This window comes from Lissotriton helveticus, chromosome 9 (genome assembly GCF_964261635.1).
Source record: "Lissotriton helveticus chromosome 9, aLisHel1.1, whole genome shotgun sequence".
Taxonomy (NCBI): domain Eukaryota; kingdom Metazoa; phylum Chordata; class Amphibia; order Caudata; family Salamandridae; genus Lissotriton; species Lissotriton helveticus.
Window position 1 is genome coordinate 183,233,873 of NC_136070.1, and position 24,870 is coordinate 183,258,742.

Here is a 24,870-nt window from a genome sequence, read left to right on the forward strand (position 1 = left end):
ATTTTCATACACAGTATTCAGAGCTCAGTATTCCAAGTAGATGTCAACACCCGAGTCGATGTCAGCATGCTACATGTTGGTATCAGCATCTTAAAAAAGGATTTACTTTGTTACTGCTATATTCGCACATCGGCATGTTGTAGGTTGAGTGCTCTCATAATCATTCCGCTGGGCGAAGTTCTTCTACTAAAAGTTTTCTTCAAAGTAGTACTAATAGTAGTATAGTGTATCCTTCATTCTTAGTATTTGATCACATTTTACATGGGTGACATGTACAACAATAACAACCCATGTCATCCCTGTCTGTGTTAAGAGGAGAATCTTATGAAAATGTAAATTGTAACACTGATTTTTGTCTCGTAACAATTAGAATGATATAGTCTCCAGATAACCTACCACTGACCACTGGGTCATTGGTCATCCCAAGGTAGGTGAACTGATGAGTTTCTGCAAGGCTTACCTCTGAGCCTCGCAGTCCCTAGTGAGGGCAAAATAGAGGGAAATTCAAGACTTTGAAGCGGAGCTAGCCACAGAGGAGGTAGTAACGTAGGATCCAGACGGGAGCACAGTAATGCCAGAGTGCACCGTCCGAAGAGGCTCTCTACTGGCAACTTGGTAGTCACAGAGAAAAGTGGCAGGCAGGGAGATTATAGGAAATGTGAAGGAATTGGAACCACAGGGAGGGCAAAGCAGTAAATAAAGATGAAGCTGGGATACATGACCTGGGGATCCGAATGGCTGGCGATAAGAGAAGAGATTAGCCTAGGGGTGATGAAATCGGATTCATCAGTATAGAGCTTATGTTCTGAGGGATCACAGCTGTGACTCGCTGATGGTTCTGTGGGTGTATGTTTGCACCTGGTGCATTGGGGGGGAGGTCATGTAACAGAGGCAGACTCATCATGTGCATCCGAAGGTCCACTGTACTTTTGTACATGTGCCTGGGGACAAAAAGATGGTGTCCTGCCCCTGAGCATTTGTGAGTGATGATTCGCTGAATACTTGTACGAGTGCCCAAGGGAAAATTGACCTCAATCATCTGTTGTGCCCACCAGAGTCTAGGTGGTAGGTTCTCTCCATCTGCTCCCTGTGTATGCTTCTCGCAGACCACCACTGGAAGCCCACGCAGGCTGCTTCAATGTCCAGCTGGCCAGTCTGCCCACCGAAGGCCCTGCTGATGCCTCTTGTAGACATCAAGGTTAATGGGCATCTGCCTCTCATGCCTCTGACTCTTGACCCCCTTACAGATCCTCACACTGAGGAGTTACTTCCTTATTAGCATGTATTGTAATCAGTACTTGGTACACCCCGCCCCCCTCCTTCCCTTGGTACAGTCCAGCCTGGCATCTACGAACATTCCACAGCTGACTCCTGCTGACTGGAAACTGTGATGGTGTTGAGAATGAATAAAGAAGACTCTTGCTATCTACGTGTATGATTCTTCTTTGCAACACTGGCGACGAGGATGGGATGCGCTTGTATGTGCTTGGGCCATCAAACACTTCCGCTTCTTCTTGTGGGGTATTCCCTTCACTGTGAAAAACGACCACAAACCCCTCATGTACGACTTCACTACTAAGGGGTCTGAGAAGATCACACCCAGGATAGCAAGGTGGATCTTGGGGCTAGAAGGCTACAATTATGAGGTTAAGTACATGCCAGGTTCAAAAAATGTGGTGGCGGACTTTTTATCTCGTTCACCTATTAATGTTGACGACAATTCATCTAATGTTGGAACTGATGATGTGATTTTGAAGGTATCATGCCTAAAAAAAGAAGAATGGAAAGAGTGTGTACGCACTGATGATGAAATGAAAATGCTCAAAAAACTGATTGTTGAAGGGTGGCCCAATGAGAAAAGGAAAGTTCCTAATTGTCTGAGTGGGTTCTGGGACGTAAGACTAGAACTGAATATACAAGAAGGAACAGTTTGTAGAGGAGAGCAAATTGTCCCACCGGTGGCACTCAGACAGAAAATTGTGGATCTCGCTCATATTGGTCATCTGGGGCGCAGCCTTACTAAAATTAAAATAAGGTTGGACTACTGGTGGCCGGGGATGGATACCATGATGGAGAGAACCGTAAGGGATTGTCTACAATGTAGCCGTTCAGACAAAACACAACAAACTAGGAAACCCCCCCTGTCGCCGGTAATGATACCAGATAAACCCTGGTCCAAACTAGCGCTGGACATCATTGGGCCCCTCAACTATAAATCATTGAAGGAACGGTTCCTGCTAGTCATGGTGGACTACCACACTAAATGGGTGGTCTACGAGAGGGTGCACCAGATTGACACCAAAGCATTGATAAAATTCCTAAAAGACGTCTTCTTTGAGGAAGGAATCCCAGATACCTTGGTAACTGACAATGGGATTCAGTTTACTTCAGAGAACATGACCGAATTCCTCTCTGAAATGGGCATCACCCACCACAAGACGGCCCTATATTGTCCCCGTGCAAACAGGATGATAGAACGCATGAATCGCATGATAAAATAGTGTTTACAACGAGCAGAGATCTTAGGCATTTTCTGCAGAGGACACCTTACAAGACACAATGTGGGCCTATCGCACTACCCCTAATTTGGTCACCGGGGTATCCCCTTTCAGTTCCTTAAAGGGCAGAATTCCGAAAACCAGACTCTCTCCTCCCCTTACAAAAGAGAGCACCTGCACCCTAAATCGTGACAGGATTAGTGAACGGATTGTCAATTATCAAGCAAGGTACAAGGGAAGATATGATGCCAATAGACACACTAGACCCAGCACAGTCAAGGAAGGGGATTGGGTCCGTGTAGATCTTCCCAAACAATGCAGAAGGGAGGCCACAAGATTCTCAGAACCCATGAAGGTAATCAAAGTAGGAAAGAATGTAGTTACGATAACTAACGGGCAAACCTGGAGCATGGACAGAATAGTCCCACACAAAGAGGCACCTATACCACAGGGGAACACTCTCATTGGGGGCAATGCTAATGTAACCTGTAGGAGATCAACAAGACCTACGAATGCGCCTACATGGGCGAGAGATTACTGTTTCACTTAAAACTGATGTTTATACCGCAATGCATTCTGTCCTATGCCTACCTGGCAGGCATCTTTGTTGTTTTGTAAACGTGCTAGTTTCCCTGCTTCCCCATTCCTCTTCCTCCTTCTCCCTATGTAAGGAGATGTGTTGTAATCAGTACTTGGTAACCCCTCCCCTCCCTCCTTCCCTCCTTCCCTTGGTACAGTCCAGCCTGGCATCTACGAACATTCCACAGCTGACTCCAGCTGACTGGAAACTGTGATGGTGTTGAGACTGAATAAAGAAGACTCTTGCTATCTACGTGTATGATTCTTCTTTGCAACAGCAACCAAGTGATCTTGCCGCTCATGTTCTTCACTTCATGATAAAATGTTGCCATGGAATGTTTTTTTTATTGATCTATTAAAATCAATTGATCTAATCCATATTGTAGCTCACCTGCCATTCAAACACATAAGGTAAATCCAGTCCAAAAAGTGAACAATGAAGACTTAGCTGAGAAATTCTATTAAGAGAGCAAAAGATAAATCAAAATAACTTTAACTAACACTGGACTCTATTTGTTCTCAATTAAGGTGTATAATTTATCACAGAATGTTCAAGAAGACGATCTCCAGCACTTGCAGGTAATTCTCTCCACTCATAACCCCAGCACTGTGTTTCCTGATGTTTTCTCACTGGTACATAAAAGGTGCTTTGAGTTCCCAATGTAGAGTGTTATTCTTCTCATTCATTCATTTTATTTTAATAACAAATATAAAAGTGTAACTCCTCAATTCATGGATAAATATTCAGCAAACCACATTTTGTACATGATGATTACTTCACTTTTTTGTGCTAATGCTATCAGAATAACGTTTGACATAAATACTGTGTCATAAATAACTTCGGCAAAATAATTGCCTCATTGGACTTCATAATATAAAATCTACGGCCAATAATAGTAATGTATTTCTGTTAACGATGTTTAGAACAGGACAATATTTTGTATAAAGTATTCGGGCGTACAGTCATACAGGGCGACCACCAACAGCCTAATCAGTAAGTCTGAGACTTAACTACCTCAACTATCACGTGTCCATCTCTGGATTATTAACTAACCAGGACCATTCCATCCGTCAGTGAATTTCAGAAGTATATATAGTGTAAACATATTAGCTCAGCATTTGTTCAGTAACTTTCATTATAATTATATTTGTATAGCGCTTACTACCTCTGATGAGGCGTTGTAGTGTTTGCGGCGAGTAGCACGTTACTCCCGAACCCAAGGTTAACGGTTAATCTAGTGGTTATTGCGATTAGTCACATGCTCTCAAGAAAAGAATTGAGAGCATTTACTCTGGTTACTTAGTGATAAATTATATTAATTCAAGTTAGGTGTGATCATTAGTGGGGGCTGACTGGTTTCAGTGATGGGTTGGTGAGATAGATATACTGGTGGAGACTAGACAGGGATAGGGTTTTAAGGTGGAGAGGTTGCGATAGATGAAATGAGGTGTCGACCAATTGCAGAATTACAATAGGAAGGATTAAGGCAGACAGGCATGAGACTGAGAGGAGGCTATACTCAGAAATAAAAGGCATGCAGAGGATGGAAGGTAAGAAAATAGTTACTCTGGAAAAAGAAAGTTGGCAAATCAAGCGGAAGTAGGTCATGGTCAGGCATGGTATTAGGATTATAGTGGGAGAAGGCTTTCTGAAATAGCAAGCAATCGGAGGATGAAAGCTGTAGGAAGAAACAACATTATACATAGTGCTTTATATCTGAGGCAGACAACGTAAACGTGCGACTACAAAGTGTACACATCATTCAATCATTAAGAACCCGAACCTGCTGTGTGCCAAGCCTAGTGCAGCACTTTTAAACATATTCTGGAGTATCCCAACCTTGATACAGGGTCTCTACGCTGCGCAAGGGGAGTTGGCACTGAAAACAAAGAGAAGGTTTCATTTAAAGAACATGTGGCACTGGATTGATATATTGTTGGGCATTGGTGTAGGGTGGAATTCTATATGTAATTAAAAAAAAAGAGAACTCGTAATTCTCCAAAGAAATGTCGCCCTCAAGCTTTTTTACTCCTGGTGGTGGGTGAAAGAAAACCTATTTTTTAAGGGAACCTCGCCCACCATAAACATTGGTGGCATACTTCATCCTCGGGTCCTCATCCATGGTGCCCAATGTATCAGGATGGGCTTCATCGTTTTTTATCAGTGGAGATCTCTGATTGCGAGGGAACTACTTTAAAACTGCCTGTAGATAACCCAAGTTCTTTATGTCTTTGTATTCCTTACGGAAACCTTTAACAAGATCAAAAACATAGTAAGGCATTATTGGAGTATGTAATGTGCTCCAACACCAATGGGTCTACATGTTTCAGCCACTAGAAAATGCCAACACTGAGGGGCCCACTGAGGGGCCCATTGCCCTTCTTCAGGACCATAACTATAGATCCCTACCAACTTTCTATAATTGTAATTTGTTCAAACACACTTTGTACAGTTGTTATTGTCAATATTACGATAGATAATACATATTTTCATTTGTTTGCATGCCTTACAAACCACAATTTGGACACTGTCTCATTGGGTAACTAACTTCTGGAAGTTATAGCGCACCATAGGGACTTACATGTGGGTGGACCCTGTAGTCACACTTTCATCAAGGGGATGTGGCCTCCGAGGACCTAGTTGTGTCCTATAAACCCTGCATAATAAGTTCTAAGCAATTGCCCTGCTGAACTACAGCTAAAATCATAAGCCAGTGTGTGTCAGTCTAACTGTGAAATTATGAAATGATTAAAGCTTTTTACCAGATGCATAATGACAAGAAAGGTTATTTATATCATTATTATTGCTTATTTATTAATTAACTTTGTACTACAAAATTTGTGGATTTATTCATTTAGAAAGATGATCAAATAGGCAATATCATTTGTTAGTAAAAGTTCCCAGACTGGTATTTACTAAAATATTTTCTTTTCTTGGTTGATAAAATTATTTGACCATTTCGTAATTAAACATTGTTTTCACCAATAGAAATGATTAGGTCATAGTCAACATTTTATACTTTGTGAAAACAAGATAATATGCTGAGAAGTCTTGCTGGGGAGCTCTTTTGAATGTCTGGACTTGAGCACAAGTGTAGGGTTCGGTCTTGAGCCAAATGTAGCTGCTAACTTCGGAAATGAAGTTTATCACACTGCGGGGCATATTTACAAGGGAAGTGGCGGAATGAGGAGTTAGCCTTCCTGGCTTACTGCCTCACTCCAGCACTTCAGAAGTACAAGGCTGCACAATATTTACTAAAATATGGTGCAGCCCTGCGTTTACCCCTGCACTGACGCTACACTTAGCAGCCTAGTGCCAACGCAGGCACCCTTGCACCATAGTGAAAGGGTGTCTGCGTGCAGCTGAAGATTGTTTATGTGCAGGAAGGTCCCCCTTTCTGCACAAAAACAATCTTTAAATGCTGTTTTGTAACTTTTATGTGTGCTTCTTAATGCAGAACACATAGAAGATGTAAATAGGGTGCAGAGTCAGAATCAATGGGTGTTGCGGTGGAACGCCCACAGAAACACCCATTGCCCTCCGCATTCACGATAAGCATTGCAGGCAAGGATGTCTTATTTACAAGGCAACGTTGAGCCACGTTAAGTGGCTTAACGCTGCCTTGTAAGTAAGGCAAAGCCCCTATAACCACAGGAACGTCGTAAAAAGTGACGTTCCCGTGGTGATAGGGGCTTTTAAATATGCCCCTGCGTCAGTGCTTTATTTGAGCTGGTGCTTTCCGGCGCTCACCACCGGCACTTAATTGGTTTCCGGTGCTCAGCACGGCACCTAGTTGTCAACACCATACTTGAAACGGTAGGGAGACAAAATACCGAAATTAAAATATCCATATACAATAATATCGATGTTGTAATCTCGATGGTATAGAATATCGATGTGCAATAATATCGATGGACAGAATATCGATTTTAAGTATCTATGTTACTAATATCGAAATTTTGTTTAGAGTTATGTATTTTATTATGTACTTTATATGTTTGTTAAACATGTTTTTAATGTATGTTTAGAAATTAGTAATTTTGTTTACATTTTGCGTTTTAGTATCACAGCGGGTTGTGGGTTTATAGGGGAATAGGGTGGGAAGTAATTTAATTATAATTAATAATTATTATGTTTTTTAAATATTTTTATTAATTAATAATTAATTGGTCATTAATTATTATTAATTAGTTAATTAAATTAATTAGAGTTAATGTAGTAATATCTTTTTATTTTTTGTTATTGTTAATTAATAATTAATTGGTAATTAATTATTATTAAGTGATTAGATGATAATTATATTTTTTATGGGATTTATTCATGTGTAGTGGGTTGTGTTTTTATAGAGGAATAGGGTGTGAAATAATTAAATTAAATTAATTAAAGAGATTGTATTTATTTATTGGTATGTATTATTAATTAATTGTTAATTAATTAATTGGTATTAGTTTTTTTAATTAGTTTATAATATTAATTATAAATAATTTATTAATACATTTTCTTTATTCTTGTAAATATCTTGTTAATTAATTGGTAATTAATATTTGTCAATTAGTTAATTTATATTTACATCAATTTAATAATATTATTAATTGATATTTATATTACTTGTGTTTTTGTGTATGTGTAGTGTGTTGTGTGTTAAAGGGGGAGTAGCGTGGGAAGTAATTTTTTGTTATTTAAGTAAATATTAATTATAAATATTTGGTATTTAGTAATATATTTTTATAAATAAAATATATCTTTTTTTGTTAATATAACGCTTACGCTATCCAGCGTTTTTCTACTATTGCACCCTCTGGAATGGGAATAGTAATTTTTACCCCTACGCTATCCAACGCTTTCCCTACAGTTGCACCCTTTGGAGTGAGAATAGTAATTTTTTCCCCTACGCTATCCAACGCTTTCCCTACTGTTGCACCCTATGGAGTGGGAATAGTAATTTTGACCCCTACGCCATCCAGCGCTTTCCCTACTGTGGCACCCTCTGGAGTGGGAATAGTAATTTTTACCCCTACGCTATCCAACGCTTTCCCTAGTGTTGCACCCTTTGGAGTGAGAATAGTAATTTTTTCCCCTACGCTATCCAACACTTTCCCTACTGTTGCACCCTATGGAGTGGGAATAGTAATTTTGACCCCTACGCCATCCAGCGCTTTCCCTACTGTTGCACCCTCTGGAGTGGGAATAGTAATTTTTTCCCCTACGCTATCCAACGCTTTCACTACTGATGCAATATGTAGAGTAAGTATATATATGAATTTACATGTAGAGTTTTTAATTTATTTTAAATGTAAATGTATTAGTTATTATTTTTTTAATATGTTTTAATGTTTATATCTATAATTTGTTAAATTATATGTATTTTTAAATTATTTTTACATTATTATTAATACATTTAAAAAAACGATATTTTTTACTTCGATATTTTTGTACTACGATATTTTTTTTCGATATTTTTGTACTTACCTTTATGTAGATAGAACTTCGATATTTTTAATTTGTCGATATTTTTGCTTCGATATTTTTGTATGTCTATATTCTGTCTGTCGATATTATGTCATAGATCCAAAATACATTAAAAATTGCTAACACCTACCTCCCCAGCCACTTCTTTAGCTTTGGGAGCCTGGAATAAACTGAACTGTCGCATTTACATGTGAGAGAGATGGTTAGTAGTTGTTTTGGCTGCGATGTCAAGGGTGATGGGTGGTGCAAGCTGCATTGGCCCATGGTCAGGGCCCTGGCACTTAATAATTTACAAATTAAGCACTGAAACTGCGTGTTTATATGAATTAATGTCCAATAATGTATAGTCAGTGGCTAGGTATTCTAAAGCTGTAGAAGGATGCCATCAGAGCAGAAAAAATACTTAGAACTTTAGGTTCGGTCATCTTATAATGTAAAAAAGGGCAGTGGATGGAGAAACCAAGGTTTGAAGACAAAAGCCCCTGTTATGCTTCACTGTATAAAGTGAGCTTGATTACAGAGGAAAACTAGTAGAGTCATCTAGGGTTTAGTAGAGCAGGAGCTTCACCATGGATTGGCAGAGCTGATGTTTACCCAGCCCATTCAGGGGTTTACAATGACAGAACCTAGGGGGCTGCTCTATCAGAAACCTTAGACCCAGAAGCCCATGTCACAGAGGCATATGCCCAACTCTGTTTAGGGCTGGGCATTCATCTGTAATTTGTCCTGCAAGGATCCACCAAGCAGGACATAACGGTCTCTGCAGGAAAATAGAAAAACAATCCTAACATGCAGGGAAAATATTCCCAGCATGGAAGGGACAATGATTTTTGTCCATTGGAGAATCAAAATCCAACTGTGGGGGCTTGCTTCTGGAAAAGGAAAAGGAATGGTGAGCCGGCCGCAATTACATGGCAGCCTGCAGGACTTTGAGGTTTGCGACCAAACCAGAAAACACACATTTCAGCAAGGAGCTCCTGCTCAGGTGTGTAGCTACCAATGGTGCAGCAGGTGCAGTGGCACTGGAGCCCAGAGCACTGAGTGTCCTATTGAACCTTGAAAATTGCTGTATGTTACTACCCCAACAACCGTCAGAGGGGCCATTTTCCTTGCTTGCACCAGGGTCCATGGCATCCGTCTACGCTACACATCCTGCCAGGCGGGCATGGATGTCTAAATGGGGTGGGTGGGGCAGGCAAGGGTCTCTGCTGACCTAGAGAGCTAGAGGTTGCCCACCAGGAGACGATATGCTGTCATGTATGAATGATCATATTGCAAAGAATGATGAGGCAACTCAAGAAAGTTAATGAGCATAGAAGATACACCAGTTATCAAAGAAACTTCTACCTTTCAATGGGTGTAGCTTAATGTGTAATGTGATTAAATTCAATATGTGTAACTTGCAGTTTATGTTTTTAGTGTATTTATAAACTTTTTCTAAAATTATAGCTCTTGTGATATAAGGTTTTCCTGCTCCTAAGCAATCATAGAAGCCTGTAGTTTTTTAGCTTGATGTATGTTCTGTTTCCTGTGTCCCTTTCCTAGACGTAGGTGGTGACAAGACATGTGGGGGCAGTTCACAACGTTTATTCAGGTTTATGAGTTGTAAAAACACTTCCATCTATAATATGTGCAAATCCAACATTTCGAAATATGTAACTGGAAATATTTGTGGATCACACAAATCATGAGTACTTTGCCTACAGCCATATCACTGACGTGTAGAGTGAGTGACTTGCAGATTGCTGAGTGTCAAAAGGAAAAAGTTGAATTGATCACTGCACCTAGAAAACTTCCCAACAACAGAAGAAGAAATACTAATCTTGTAGGAAACACTAAAATTGATATAGCTCTCCACTATACCCTGTCAATTGCCAGGACAGAACAGGGACCAACCAGCAACCGTGATAACCAGCAGCAAATCACTTGGTTTGTCAATCACCAAAATATAATCCTGCTATTTTAGGTGTTCAGCACTTCACTTTAGATCCCAAAAATCCACTTAATAAAACTTGTTGTTTCTGAAAGTATAAGGAAAGCAGACAATGTATATTTTGGCAATTGTAAACAATGTTAAACTTTATACATGAATATTTGTACTTCCTATAACATTTCTGCCATTTATGGTAATATTTTAGGGAAATTCCTGTAAATTGCCTGGTTTGCCCCATGTTTTTCCAACTACTTGCATGGTGCCCCTTGAAAATATTGGACTGTGTCATGTTCTCTTCAGATCAGCTTTTGAAATATATGACTCCAGGGTTGCATGTTTCAATGACTCTCTGACTGCAATTGGAGGTGATTTGTGGCCAATCAGCTTAATTCCCTTGCAGCTAGATGTCCTTAGCTGGCAAATTTGGGTAGTTTTTTCATAAATCGCTAAAAGTTAAATCAAAATCGAAACACAGCCTTTAGTTCTGACAAGTGTAATAATCAACACTTCACACAACCCCGATTGTTGAGTCCTGATTTGGCATCCGTTCAGAGCCTTATTCCACAGTTGCTTGCAAAGGATCATGGTCTGGTTTTCTGAGCTGTCATCAAGCTCGTATTTACATTACTGTAACTCTCTTTGTGTTGGCGCTGCTCCCTCTCACTGACATGGTAGCCCAGCCAAAGTCTTTCCTCCCACTCACTTGGGCCTGGCCAGGAAGCCCCCATATGAGATGTAAATGTCTGATTATCATCAAAAGAGCCATAAATACATAGTAACCTGAGGTACTCCTTGGGATGCCAGGAATTCACTCTGTGGAAAAGCCACAACTGTCTTGACAGTGATACAATAAAAGTGCATTAAAACCATTAAAACACACCAGGGCTGCCAAGGAAGTGATGTATTATCTAGAAGTAGGAATGTTTCCAACTTTGCTAGGAAGCTTGAGATTGAGAGCTGGTAACGCCTTTGAGGTGAGTTGCACATAAAGATGCGCAACTCTTGAAGTCACGGGAACCCAGAACTCATTGATTAGACACTGATGATATCACCCTGATGTCAGTTGAGAGTGAGAAAAGAAAACATTGAATGCAAACTGCGAGGTAAACTTCTTCAAGGCGCTTGTTCTTGGCAATGCGTTGCATGGACAGAACCTCAGGTAAAAGACCAGTGGTACTGTGAGTCTAGGAGGTACTATGATGCGTTACAGGGGAGTGACAGGTAGGGACCAATGGGTCTCTTACCTGGGCTGTCTACACCCACTATTATGCCACCCTCCTGTGGGAGGGGCGCATATCACTAGCCCTGGTAGGATAAGTCCCACCATCTTCAAGATGGTGGGCACTGAAAAATGTGCTTCACTTCGCCTCCAGCACCTGAGGGGTGTAGTTGGCGATGAGAGGCACATCTTCTGTAGAGAAGGGAGCTGTCTTCACCTCTGGTTCTACCCTCCTTAATATTCACTCCACAAGAACCATGCAGTGCACAGGCTGCAGCGGGCTCTTACTGAATTGTTGTCATTCGTCTGATTGCTCCTAATTCATGGTGTCATGTTCAGCTATATCCAGAAGAGCACAGAAAATGTTGATTGGCTGTGACTTCAGCTAAAGCTCTAGTGTTCCTCTAACATTTTCTCAAGTTGTATGTCTTATTCAAAATTAGGGACTGGGGAAGCAGCCCCACTCTTTCCATCTTAGCTTGTATAAGGGGGAAAAATGTATTAAGATGGTGGTGAGATAATGTAAGTAATAAGCAAAAGGTGTATTCAGGTCACATAGCATGGTGTTGCCCCGCGTCACAGAATCAACTGGGTCATATCAATCACTTGCCATTGTTTCAATAACAACCAGGTAAAGTGGGTGGTGTAGTCTGCACCTCTTGTATCTAATTCCTGCTTTTCCCAAAAACAACAACATCACTCTGGAAGTAAAATGAACTCCATTATCTGATATCAGGTCAGCCGCCACTAGAAAATAAGTCCATCAGAAAACTGATGGCAGCCCTCTGGAGAAGAGAGACATCCCCTTGCAGGCAGGTGCGGTCATTCGCTGCACCTGCCTGCTAGGGGATCCCTCTCCCCTCTTAAAAGTGCAGGCGGGTTGCCGCCTGCACACTGAAACACAGAGCGCCTGCTTCAAAGCCTCTCCGTTTTTCACTTGAATGCACTGCCCCCAGGGCAGTAAGATTTTGTGGCTACCCAGGGGGCAGTACATTCAATGTAATAGGGCATACTTTCCGTGTTTGCACCCAGTGCATCTGTTTTAACAGGGAAAGTGCCCCCTTATGTGTAATAGGGCCTCAAGGGATGTATTGTGGAAAGTACCCCCGGGGCACTTTGGTATAACAGAAAGGCCCACAGATGCTTTTGCTGCCCTTTCTTTTTACGAAGTTCCTGTGGCGATAGGGGATTCGCCTTATTTACAAGGCAGCGTTAAGCCACTTAACGTGGATTAATGCTGCCTTGTAAATAAGGCCCCCATTCATGCTATGTTTAGGGTTAAAGGGAAGGACAATGGGTGCTTCTGTGGGCGATCCACTGCAACACCCATTGAGTCTGACCCTGCCCCTTATATACAAGGGTGGCATAAATAGGAGGCAGCTCCATAATTAAGACCAGGGAAATCGTGGTCTTACCCTGGCGCAACGAGGACACATTTTTAATTTCTCCTCATTTTTGCTGTTTTCATGTGTGCCATGTTGTGCAGCACACATGAAAACAGCAAAAGGCCAATGATTGTTTATGTGCAGGAGGGTCCCCCTTCCTGCACATAAACAATCATTTTTTTTAAATGCCGTTTTTGAAGTGGGAGAGTGAGGCATTAAGCCAGGAAGGCTATCGCCTCACTCCACCTTATAAATATGCCCCTGAGTATTTTCATCACACATTTTTGCTCTCTAGATACATACTACTTGTAAATGACTCTGCTCTCACACTTCATGAACGTGTGCTTGGGATTTTTATCGACACAAACACTTTATGTGGCCCCGCTTTTCTACTTTCTCTATAATATGTTGCTTTATAAAACATGAAACCTCTTCCTTATTGAATATGAAAAAATAAAATGTCAATCTTTCAAAAACTTTGTGTATTGCTTTCTTTCCCCCTATCACTCTTTAGCTCTTCACTGAGTATGGACGATTGGCCATGGAGGAAACCTTCCTGAAACCCTTCCAGGTAAGGAAAAAAAACGATTGATTCATTAATACCCTATAATACCTTCAGATGGGGAATTCTCAGCCATGGACGATGCAGCCGAACATGAGGGATCCTCTATAGTTAATGGAGTCACCTGTCCATAAAACCAAGCTGAAAATGTGTTTGTAAAATCTTTTGGTTGATGTAAAAAGGTCTATTGGGCAGTTTTATTTCCTGGGCCTATCCCCTACATTGCCTAATAATCTTCAAGCAGAATGGAACACATCGGGTATTGATGAAAGTCTCCAGCATGTGTCAAAGGAAACACGAGTTGCTAATTTGTCTTCATAAATGGAAGGATGAGATCTTTTTGCAAGCCATTGGAATGTTTTGTGAAAACTAGTTTTTAAAGAATGCAGATGTTGCAATATTACCTAGGGCTGGGTATAAAGATTGGTGTATGGAGCACTTCATCACAAACGTGACAGATACCCTGTCTGCCTTATTACAAGGACATTATATCCCACAGCACTTGTAATACGGCTGATGGGATATGGTTCACTTTTGTGAGGGAGTATCATGCACCAAACTATAACTCGGGCCCAAGTTTTTGTCAGAAATAATTGCATAGACCACATACATTTTCTGAAAATCAGGAGCCATGAGGCAGCACATCAAAGGTCTATGTTGGTATGGTCTGAGTGACTCAGCATGCTGGCCCCCATGATACTCTTTGAGAGAGCAAGGGAACGAGTATGAGTGAGAAGAGGTGCTGGTACCACGCAGACAAGTGGGGATACTTACTCAGCGCCATTGACATAAAGGGTGAGAGCGCTTGTAGGATGCTGCCATCTGAGAGGACAGAAACGATACCTGTGAGAATTAATTACATTTCTGCCTTTTTTTTTCATTTTCAGTCACTGATATTTCTTGTTCGTGATTGGAGTTTTCCGTACGAATTTCCCTATGGATCTGACGGAGGCACTAAATTTTTGGAAAAACGCCTGAAGGTTTGTCAAAGCATTCGAAAGAGTTTAATAGCTTTTGCCACTAGTGCTCTGCATCTATCAAGCCACTGGTCCCTTTGCATGTTTTATTCAGCTATATTTACTTATGGGAGAACATTGGACCCCTGTTTTACGCAGACACCCGACTTCTGAATGAGAGGCTCATTTCTGACTTGCAACCAAGCCTAAAGTTTCATGAAGGTTAGGCTGACATATAAGTTTAGAGTTTACTTGGAGAAAACAAAGGACCTTTGCTTTTGGCACACACCAGTTATCAGAAGCTTGTACTCAGACCCCAGGGTGTTAGAGCTTCTTACAACCTGTAAATATCTTCACACGAGGCTAAACCAGAGCATAGTATCGACATAGTAGCAAACTGTTGTTTCTATTGCATATTTCTATATGGCTACGAACTGTTATGACGCATTTTCACATTTGATATTATGATATGTACTGTGAACCGCATAAGAAAAATAATAAAAGATATTCAAACAAAAAAAAATGAGGCTAAACCAGAGCATGAACTGGGACCGGTGTTTGATGCTCAGAGGCGATCAGTAATTGCCATTCCTGGGGGTCCTCAAACTTTAATCAGAAACGTAGACTTAATTCGATTTTAGCATACTAGATGGCCCAGTTGTACAAGATTTTGGCTATGCTAGTGTTGGGTGCTGCAGTATGGTGCCTTTTCTGTAATACCGGTTTTCATGCACTTGAAGCTCGAGTGTGGAGACCAGGGCTTGGTCCACACCAGGCAGTTTACTATAAGCAAACAGGCTGGAATCTAGGGGCGGCTCCTTCGTAATGGTGGAGAAGCGTCACCCCACTGGTCAGTCAGTCAGCGGTCTAGCAAAGGATCGCTGACTGACTGAGCCGATGCCAGCAGTGTAGGGCGGGGCCTGGCACAGCAGGGTGGAGTGGTAGGCGTAGTGTAAGTGTGTATGTCTGTTTGGCCAGTTGTCTTAGGCCCGCCAAACAGACATACGCACTTAGGTTTCTCCAACCCAGTTGTGTTACACAGCCATTGGAGAAACGTCACAGGCACCTAAGCACAGTCTGAGCGGCGAACCACGCCATTCAGACCAATCCTGGCGCTGCTCTCATAACATGAGAGCAGCACCAGGATTGGGTGCGGAGCCTGTGCCCCAGTGCATGCTGGGACTTGAGGAGAGCCGGAGAAGAGGGCCAAGGCAACTGCCGAGTACTCAGGTAGGTTTTTAAAATGGAATTATTATTTCCCCGTCTTGCCTCACCACTTCAGTACTGCGGCAGCCGCCACTGCTGGAATCATCTATTAACTCAGCATTTAAGCTGTTAGTACTGCTTCTCAAAGGGAGCTCCTAATAAGCTCTTGCAACTAATTCAGGTTGAGGAAATTAATTCAAGCATTCCTGCTAATATGAACAGACTTGCAGAGCTGGGATTCACACTGGGAGGCTTTAGCATGAAATCACAGCAAGTGATTGTCTAATAGACAATTTAAAGACCTTGTAAGTAACAGCATTGGTAAAGGATCCAAGACTGATAATTTTTCCTCACCGTAAAGCAAGTCTAGGTCTTCAATGTATGCTTGTTGTCTCAACCGTGCGCCAATACAATCAAGCGTATCTTTACTTGGGTCGACACCAATGGTAGGTGTCCATGTATGATACTCAGGCTGGGTATTCTTTCTATTCTCTTGGTTGTGAAGGCATGGTCTGGTGAGGAGGGGTTGTTTCTGTGTGTAACTGGTCCAGAGTCACATTAGCACATAATACCGACCTGCTGCACTCTGTGGGAGCTGTGACCCATTCTTCTCCTAAAGCTATTGTCCGTTCAAGTCCTGGCAGCAGAAGATTCCTGGCATATGGTTATTGAAGCCTTGCCTATTGTTAGCTATGTTTCTGGCTATTGCTGTTGGTCTGCAATGGTTTTGAAAAGCTGCTGCAGCGAGGTAGTGTGCTGAGACCTCACCTGCTCACATAAAAAGGGTGCCTCATGTTTGATTTATAACTATGGCACTCCTATAGATCATGTATTTTATGTGATGTTTTTGTAGTGCTTATTTATTGTTGGTATGGTTTTGTTAAACCTGGTTAATAAAAAAAAGAGCAGCACAAGGTTGTGAGCGTGGTTTTCTTTTATAAACAAAACCTGCCAAAATGGTTGCCGTTCTAGCACTGTCAGATAGCCACACAAATTGCTGGGAGATATCGCACGTATTTCTTAGGGTGCACTCGAGCTCCAGTCCTGAGACTGCAGGGGCTACTGAGGCAAATGACCAATTCCTACAGCCATGGTCCCTGCACAGTTTCGAACACGTTGACATTGTGGGAACCACTGCAGTGGGATCTTCCACAGAGTCCTGAGGGACAAAAGGGATGAGCAAGGAAAAAATTGTGCCACTGGAATTGCATCGGACAGGTTTATGTTTAAAGTGCTCTTTCTTTGAAGATGAAATCCTACCAAAGCAATATAAGGAAAGAGATGGCAGACAGAAGCAACCAATGGTCAGGAACTTAATTCTTGGAACCCAATGAAAGTCTTTTAAGGCTTACTTGCCTGACCTCTCAATCTTGGAGGCTCAGGTCAAGCCAATTTGAATTGCTGCTGCTCCTCAACTAAGAAAGGCAAGACTATCTATTAGAGGAAACCCTGGAGAGAAGAGTTCATATGCATAGACAGTGACACACAGAGGTCCACAGCAACCAGATTGATCCGCATGTCAATTGGAAAGAGGCTAGTAAGCCAAGATTTGAACTTATTTTGTCACTTGAAGGTCAAGTATTTGCTGGATTTCTGTGCTCAACTTGGTGGTAATCTGTGGGCGGCTACTGCTCGGAATGAGTTCAAGCCAGTACAGACTCTTCAGTACTTGATGCCTTTCTTTCCACTGTGAATCTACAAAGAAACAGATGTAGATGGATTTTGTGCAATGACAACCTGGCCTACAATGAACAATAGTGAAAACCTTGTTTGTGTTATTGTACATAGATTTTACAAGGCAAATACCTTCAAGCAAGAATTAAATGTTTCAAACTAAAACTAACAACTACATTAATTGCTCAAGGATTTGATTCACATTATTATTTGTCTGCCCTTGTGATAGTGGTAAGAAGTTGTGTCCAGGACCACTTGCAGGCCCAAAGGTTTCCTCACAGAAAATTCAACCAGTCTATTCTCCTTAAATTGTATATTGTCCTCTGGAATTAAAATGATTTTAATGTACTACTCAACTCATAATGAGACCCATTGGCTTCATACTCTGTAGGGCACTTTTATCACAAACAACTTTACCAGTTGGTTATGGTGAAATTGACCTCTTTTGGGTCACATTTTCTTAAGACTAACAAACTGACTTGTGGATTTGGTTACCCACCCACCGGTGTGGAGGAGGAAACATCTCTGATACAGTGGCAAAGACCAACACGCTGCATTTAGAGATGCTTGCCATTGTGGAGTTGTATTTACCCCAGGGCAGTGTGGCAGGAGACTCCTCTGGGAAAAAATATGTAGCACCATATTTTCACCATCATACAGTGGAACTGTTGTCACAAATATGAGTAATGGAAATGCACCTAAAAACTTGCAGTATGTTTCCAGTACTTCCATTACAAAGTCCATGACCTGCTGGTTGTTGTTTGTCTGCACATTAGAAACATTAGATTGATTAATCTGCAAGGTTGCATGGTTTATATGCCAGTTTTGCACACAGAAGGTGCTGCTGTAAATGGTGCTGACTAGTCACCCTAAATTTGCTGCCAATCTCATGCTATTTCTGACAGTGTCATAGCCGCCCATAGGTCCTCCCAATGATGGAACTGGAGGAGCGGGCGTAGCAAGGAAAGAGAAAGAGAACCAGTCCTGCAGACCCTCAGTTGCAGAATGGCAGCAATTGAATGGCACCAGCAAGGTGGAATATGCTTTTCCAACACCAAGGTGTAATCAAACAACAAAATACACATTTTAACAACAGGCCAATAAGAATCAACAACCATAAGCTCTACATAAGGCAACAGATTGACCCTAGACTCTAGGTTACAGTACCAGGACACCCTTTCCGATTCGGGAGGACAGGATGCAGCAGAGTGACATACTGCTGGTCAATGCAATATAGAGCACACGTCAAACAGATGGAATATCTACAGGGAGGAAATGTGAAGGGAAGAGCAAACAAAACAAAGGTGTGTCAATGCAAACGGTGCATGAACCAAGCAAAATGAGAACCTTGCAACAAAGCATGGAAGACATCTGGTAAATCGTGCTGCCACTACTGAGAGTCAGCTGGAAGCACCTGTCCCAACCTGTGCTTCTTCTGCTCTGTCAGTCTTCCCTTCTAAGGCCCAGCCGCCACAGGCCCATCTTCCACCTTCTCTACACTAGCCCTATTCTGTGTTGCTTCGATTTTGAATCACTTTGTGCACCAGTTCTTTTCTCTAGTTCTTGACTCTGACTCCTTGATTCCTGACAGTACCCTTACGGGCAAAAATCCCCCACAACTAGTAGGTGCTTGTTTATGAAGGAAAGTGGTATGCAACTAACTCTTTGGCAAGACAAGGGACATGCACAAATGAGATTGGTTCCCAAGATCTTTCCGGTGCATTATAACCCTTCCAAACTTTCAAATATTCAGGTGTTCCTCACTTGTACGTAGACTGAAATGCAGCTTCTACCTCTTACTCTAGATGTCCTTCTGGTATCATAGGGTGAGGTTGTGACTTCTTTCTGCTGCCCTTTAAACATAAGCAGACAACTCAAATTAGCCTACTGCCTGATCTCTTTGTGCTACCTGATAAGGGCCTACAAAGCGTGGTGCGAACTTCAAATGTGTACCAGGAATCACAAACTGCATGGTTGACAGCCAAAAAATTTCCCCCTCTTCATAATCTGGTGCTGGAGATCTGTGTCTATTTGCACTGTTCTTATAATCTTTTGCTTTCTGATGTTCTAATGGCTGATGAATGGACGTGGAATAATCTACTTCGCAGGCTCTTTATTGAAAGTAACTCCACTGTTTCAAATGAATCTTGGTAATGGGTAGATGACTTGAAATAGATGGTGAACCTCTGTCTGATATGCTAACTTCTGGCAACCCATGTAACCTGGCTATCTCAAAAGATAGCTGACTAATTAGAGTGCTGTTGGTAACTTGGAAAGTGGAATGATGTGTGCTACCATCAGTGGCGTAACACGGGCGCCCGCAGTCCCCATGGCGCGGGGGCCCCAAGCTCCAGGGGGCCCCTCAGCAGAATACTCTGGCTGGAAAGCTCCTGTTTGAGTCTGGAGGGGCCCCTCTACGAACCTTGCAAGTGGTCGCCCTCAAGTTTCATTACGCCAGTGGTTACCATCCATAGCATGGTCCAGTCCTGTGATTTAGGTAGCTTTACAATACAATCCATAGATATTTGTGGCCAGGGTGCTTTAGATGTAGGCAAGGTTGTAACAGTGCTACCCGCATATGGTGATCATTCTTAGCCTGAGAGCAGGTAGTGCATATTTTAATATTATCCTTGACAGACTGATTCATGTCTTCCCACTAAAACAGTCTCTCAATCATAACTTACGTGTTATTGGTTCCTGGATACCCAGCTGATGGTGCGTCATGCAACTAATACAAGATCTTCCTTGAAATGGATGATGAAATTGTTTCAATTGCATGTGAGGTTTTGCTTCAATTCAAATCATGGCTATGAATCTTCCCCTGGTCTTCCTTTATTCTTTACAAAACCGGACTAACCGCATCTTTCAGAACAGCTTGCAGGGCCAAAATAAGTTGAGGAGACTCCTTTTCAAACTCAATTTCTTCACTATTTTATTCCTTTATTTATTTTAATGTTTCATAGATCGCAAACATGACCCGTGAGAGTATCAGAGCGCTTTACACGGTTTACAGAGGTGAACAAACAAAAAGTCTAAAGTACAGAAATATACAAAGGTTGGCACGGGGCAGGGGTGCTGGGAGCATAGGGGATAAAAGGGGACACAAGGGTATGGTTACAGTTATAATTAGAATCAGTAAAAACAGAAGCCCCACATTTTCTTGGTGGGGTGAGTTGGTGATCTGAGGAAGAAGCAATAGTCTTCGATTCGTCAGGCACACTGTAGTGGTTGAGAGCAGGCCTTAGACGAAGAATTTACCCATGAGGAAAGTTTTGGCCTCCTTCTTGAAACGTGCTAGAGAAGGGACTTTTCTGATGGCGGGTGGGAAAGAGTTCCAAATTCTTGGTGCTGCCCCGGAGAACGCCCTATCGTCAAAACATTCAGTCGGCTATGGAGATTACGTGAGGTCACATGAAAATTGGAAGCAAAACAAAGACTGACGGGCTTGTCTGGCATTCATGTACTTCATTCATTTTAGAAATTTAGATTCTTGTGATCTGTCCACACAGTAATCGTGTGTTCAGATTGCTCTACGTAATGTCTCCAGTGCATGAATGCCCTTAAGTTACAAACAAAACCCTGCCATAGATAGTGTAGTCCTTCTTAGTTGTTGGAAGTGTTTGAGAGAAAAATGTCACAAGGTGTAATTGATCAGTTTTTTAGATAATATAGCCCCAATGGTGGATGTAGATGCATCTGTCTCTGCTACAAAATGTGGAGTACCATCAGATTCTTGAAGCACAGGAGCTGTTGGGAAGATGTCAAATGTTTTTCCTTGTTCTGTTCCCCACCAGAAGGGTACTGCTTTCATGGTGAGCTCTGTAATTGGTAGCACAGTCTAAGGAAATTCCTTGGCAAAATGCCTGCAAATATTGGTGAATCCCAAGAAGATATGGATATCTTTCACACTCTTAAGTTGTGGCCAAACATGCCCCACTCTAGCCATTTCTACATCTAGTTGCACACTCTTATCCGAGATAATGAATCCTAAGACATATCGGCAAGATGTTTCAAAGACACACTTTTGGGGGCCTTGTTCACGAAGGCAAACTGACACTTTTGTATTTAATATTTTTTTTTTATTCACAAACTATGAGTTTCATTTTACTAATAGCAATTTCACGACTGTGGAGACTACACATTCTTTCTGTGACAGGCCTATCATTGTATGTGCAGAGTCCATGCATGGAGGCCATCAGTCGTAAATATTTATAAACTCCTCACCTCTAAATCTTCTTAGGTAAATACATAAACTATGATAACATGGAAAAACGTATCCTCATAAAAACTGAGGTGGCTATTTACTAAGATGCTGCGTATGGGGCAAAGCAGCAAAAACCGATGCAAAGCACTGTGCTGATTTACTAACTATTTTCTTGGACAGGAATTTCCCTTGTATGTTGTATTTTCATGTCACCCTGTTCTGAGTGCCCGACTGTGTGTATCTGGTATCCTGATTTTTGGATTTGGCCTTAGTTCATACCAACCTATGATCTGCACACGGGCTAAGGCATGTCCCTTGATATGAGTGAAGTCTTGGACCCATCCTGGTACGTGGAGGGGCACATCAAGCATGCCCTCATTGAACTGACAGTGGACTACTGTCCATGACATGGGATTAACACACAGAGCAGAAGTGGCAGCAAGTTTTGTGAATCCATAGTTGTGACCGGACCTTTTTATGTGTCACTACCGTGGAGGCCTACTAACACACTAATGTAAAGTTCTGCTCACCCAGATCTTAGCGCTAACATCCTAAGTTATGTGGGCTATGTGGTACATGATTAGTGCCTGTAAGTGAGCTAGCGTAATGGAGGCCTGTTGTATCCATTTTGACTGCCCCAAGCCTGACTTTCTGCACAAGATAGAGGTGAAGTTGTTTTCCCAGACAGTGAAGGTGTATTTCTGAAATTCATGAAGCTGGAGGGGGCAGCCGTAGGCACAGAGGTGAAGGAAGAGGAGACAAGGCTTCTCCTTCGCATCTTCTGTCTGCTTGAACTGTATAAAAGTGAGACTCACTGACCCATTTGTTCAAGTTCTCTATGACCAAGGAAGGGGTGATTCACAGAGTTCTCAGGATTGTTGTGCAACCAGAGCTGGTGTCTGCCTGACAGCAAGCTTCCAAGAGGTGAAGGGACATCATCTGAGTGTACCCCTTGCTGTTCTCCTATCCAAAAGCAAGCATGCCTGTAGAGACAGGGTAGGAGCCTGCCCACCCTGCAGGAGGAATGACTGTCTAGGAGGAGTGAGGTGTACTGTGACCAAGCGTGGTGGCGGTCTACCAGGAAGAGAAAGGCTGCAGAGAGCAATTTGATTGTCTAGGTATCAGCTGCAAGTAGTACTCACCTACAGATCCTGGTGGAAGTTGCAACTTTCGAGCCATGTGTGGTCTACTCTATGCGAATTAGCAAAGGTGTAGCCTAATTTCGTTGTGCGCACTGCATCGCCAAATCGATGCAGTGTGCGAAAAGAAATTTGTTTTATTATTTTTATGTTTACTTACCTGTAATCGGCTGGAATCCATAGTTTACTACCCCCCACCCTGCCCCTCCCCCTCCCTACGTCACCCCCTGGCAGCACTCCCACGACCGACCTCTACTGCTATTTCCTAATGCTATGCTGCATAAATACCAGCAGTTACAGTTGTTATTATGTCTTTTGAATTATTTTATACATTTTTTTACATTTTGTCATAAAAGCAAAAACATGTGTTAGCATCCAGTCTTGTTGAAAATTTTCCAACAAGACTGGATGCTAACACATGTTTTTGCTTCTAAGAATTTTTTTCAAAATGTATAAAATAATTCAAAAGAAATAGTTTTCAGGCAGTTGGGTTTGGTTCATTTGCTTTTAGTTTTATTCGCCTGTGCCCCTGCCTAGTTCTCAGGCCAAGGGCCCCCTTCTGTATGAATTTTGACAGGTATATTGTAGCACAGGCCTTTACAAAGTGACGCTTCTGCCTAGATGCTTCTCTTTGTAAATAAGGGCCATTTTTTATGCCACCGCAGCATCCCAAAATAGTCACGCAACAGCGCCGCAAGCCCTTCGATAAATAAGGACCTTCGTTTATTTTTCACAATCCTGCAAAAGACAATGGGGCAGATTTACAAGCCCCTTGCGCCACTTTTGTGTCACTTTTAACATGGGGAAAGTGACTCAAAATTGGCGCAAGGGGCTTATAAATCTGCCTCAATGAATCCAGATGCAAGCTATAGACTGAAACCCTTCTTCAGCATGACCGCTATTCGTGTACCACTAATAATAAAGCAGCAGAAAGAAGCAAACTTTCTTTTTCGTAGATGTTTGTAACTGCTGATTGAAAGCTGCTGATACTTAAATGTCTTTCCTGTGCATTCACAAGAGCCTCGGTTGATGTCTTTAGGTCTCTGAGAACCAGCACGAAGAGCTGCAGAATGTCCGGAAGCACATCCATTCTTGTTTTACGAACATTTCCTGTTTCCTGCTGCCTCACCCTGGCCTGAAAGTAGCTACAAATCCAAATTTCGATGGAAAATTAAAAGGTTTGTAATTCTGATCTCTCAGTCATCCAGCAAGCGAATGTTTGAAGTGAAGTAAAAAGATGTGTGCAGTCTAATCTGCGTTTAAGTTTTCAGACCTGTAAATGTTGAAGTGAATTTAGAATTGTTTAAAATTCTTTCCTCGCCTTTAGCAAGGAGCTTGATACAAGGAACAGTTCATCAGCTCTCTTATATTGGGCCTGTTTTTCTTTTTTGTTGAATTCAGCCTGTATATTTGCATCTCATGAATTAATCAACGTTCTAAGAAGAGGGGTAAATTATTGCACGCTGCCTTATTGCTACCAAAAATAGTAGGAACAGCATATGTATTTATGCAAATGTGTGCATTTATGCTTGCAATACGTAGGGACGGACGGAGTTTAAACGCCACTTGTGCAATTAGAAACCTTCGCCCTTAGCAAAAGGGAGCAACGTATTCTGACTTTGCCTCACTTCGTCTGTGGGGAAGATTTACAAACTATTGCGCTGGGGTTGCGTAACAAAAGTGATGCAAAGCGGTGCAAAACGTTTATTTTGAATATACGTTTTAGTACAAAACATATTTTGCACTGGAAAGTTGCTTGGAAGTAACACAAAGCTTTGCATTACTTTGCGTCAAGAGAGAGTTTCATGGGTGGTACTGGTTCGTTCTCACCACACATCGTTTTTGATGCAAAACCCTATTTACTAAAATAGTAGACAGGGTTTTGCAATTTAAAAAAAAATAACTCCTCTTTGAGGCAGGTGTGAAAAGGAGAACTTCTTTTATTTCTCCAACCGTGCACTACGCAGCACACATCCAAAGTGGAACAAATATAAAAGTTAGCTTAAGGATACACATCTTAGTAGATTTTACACTTTCCTACACTC

General features: G+C 41.8%; 1 protein-coding gene across 2 annotated transcripts in view; it reads left to right on the plus strand.

Moving 5' to 3' along the window:
* ATL1 (atlastin GTPase 1) overlaps window positions 1-24,870 on the plus strand; it is a 283,253-nt gene that overhangs the window by 130,391 nt on the left and 127,992 nt on the right. For both annotated transcript variants that reach the window (XM_078659723.1, XM_078659724.1), the window contains exons 5-8: window positions 3,606-3,656; window positions 13,599-13,655; window positions 14,534-14,626; window positions 23,865-24,003. In XM_078659723.1, coding sequence (XP_078515849.1) covers window positions 3,606-3,656; window positions 13,599-13,655; window positions 14,534-14,626; window positions 23,865-24,003 — 340 coding nt within the window. The remainder of the gene's footprint in view (window positions 1-3,605; window positions 3,657-13,598; window positions 13,656-14,533; window positions 14,627-23,864; window positions 24,004-24,870) is intronic.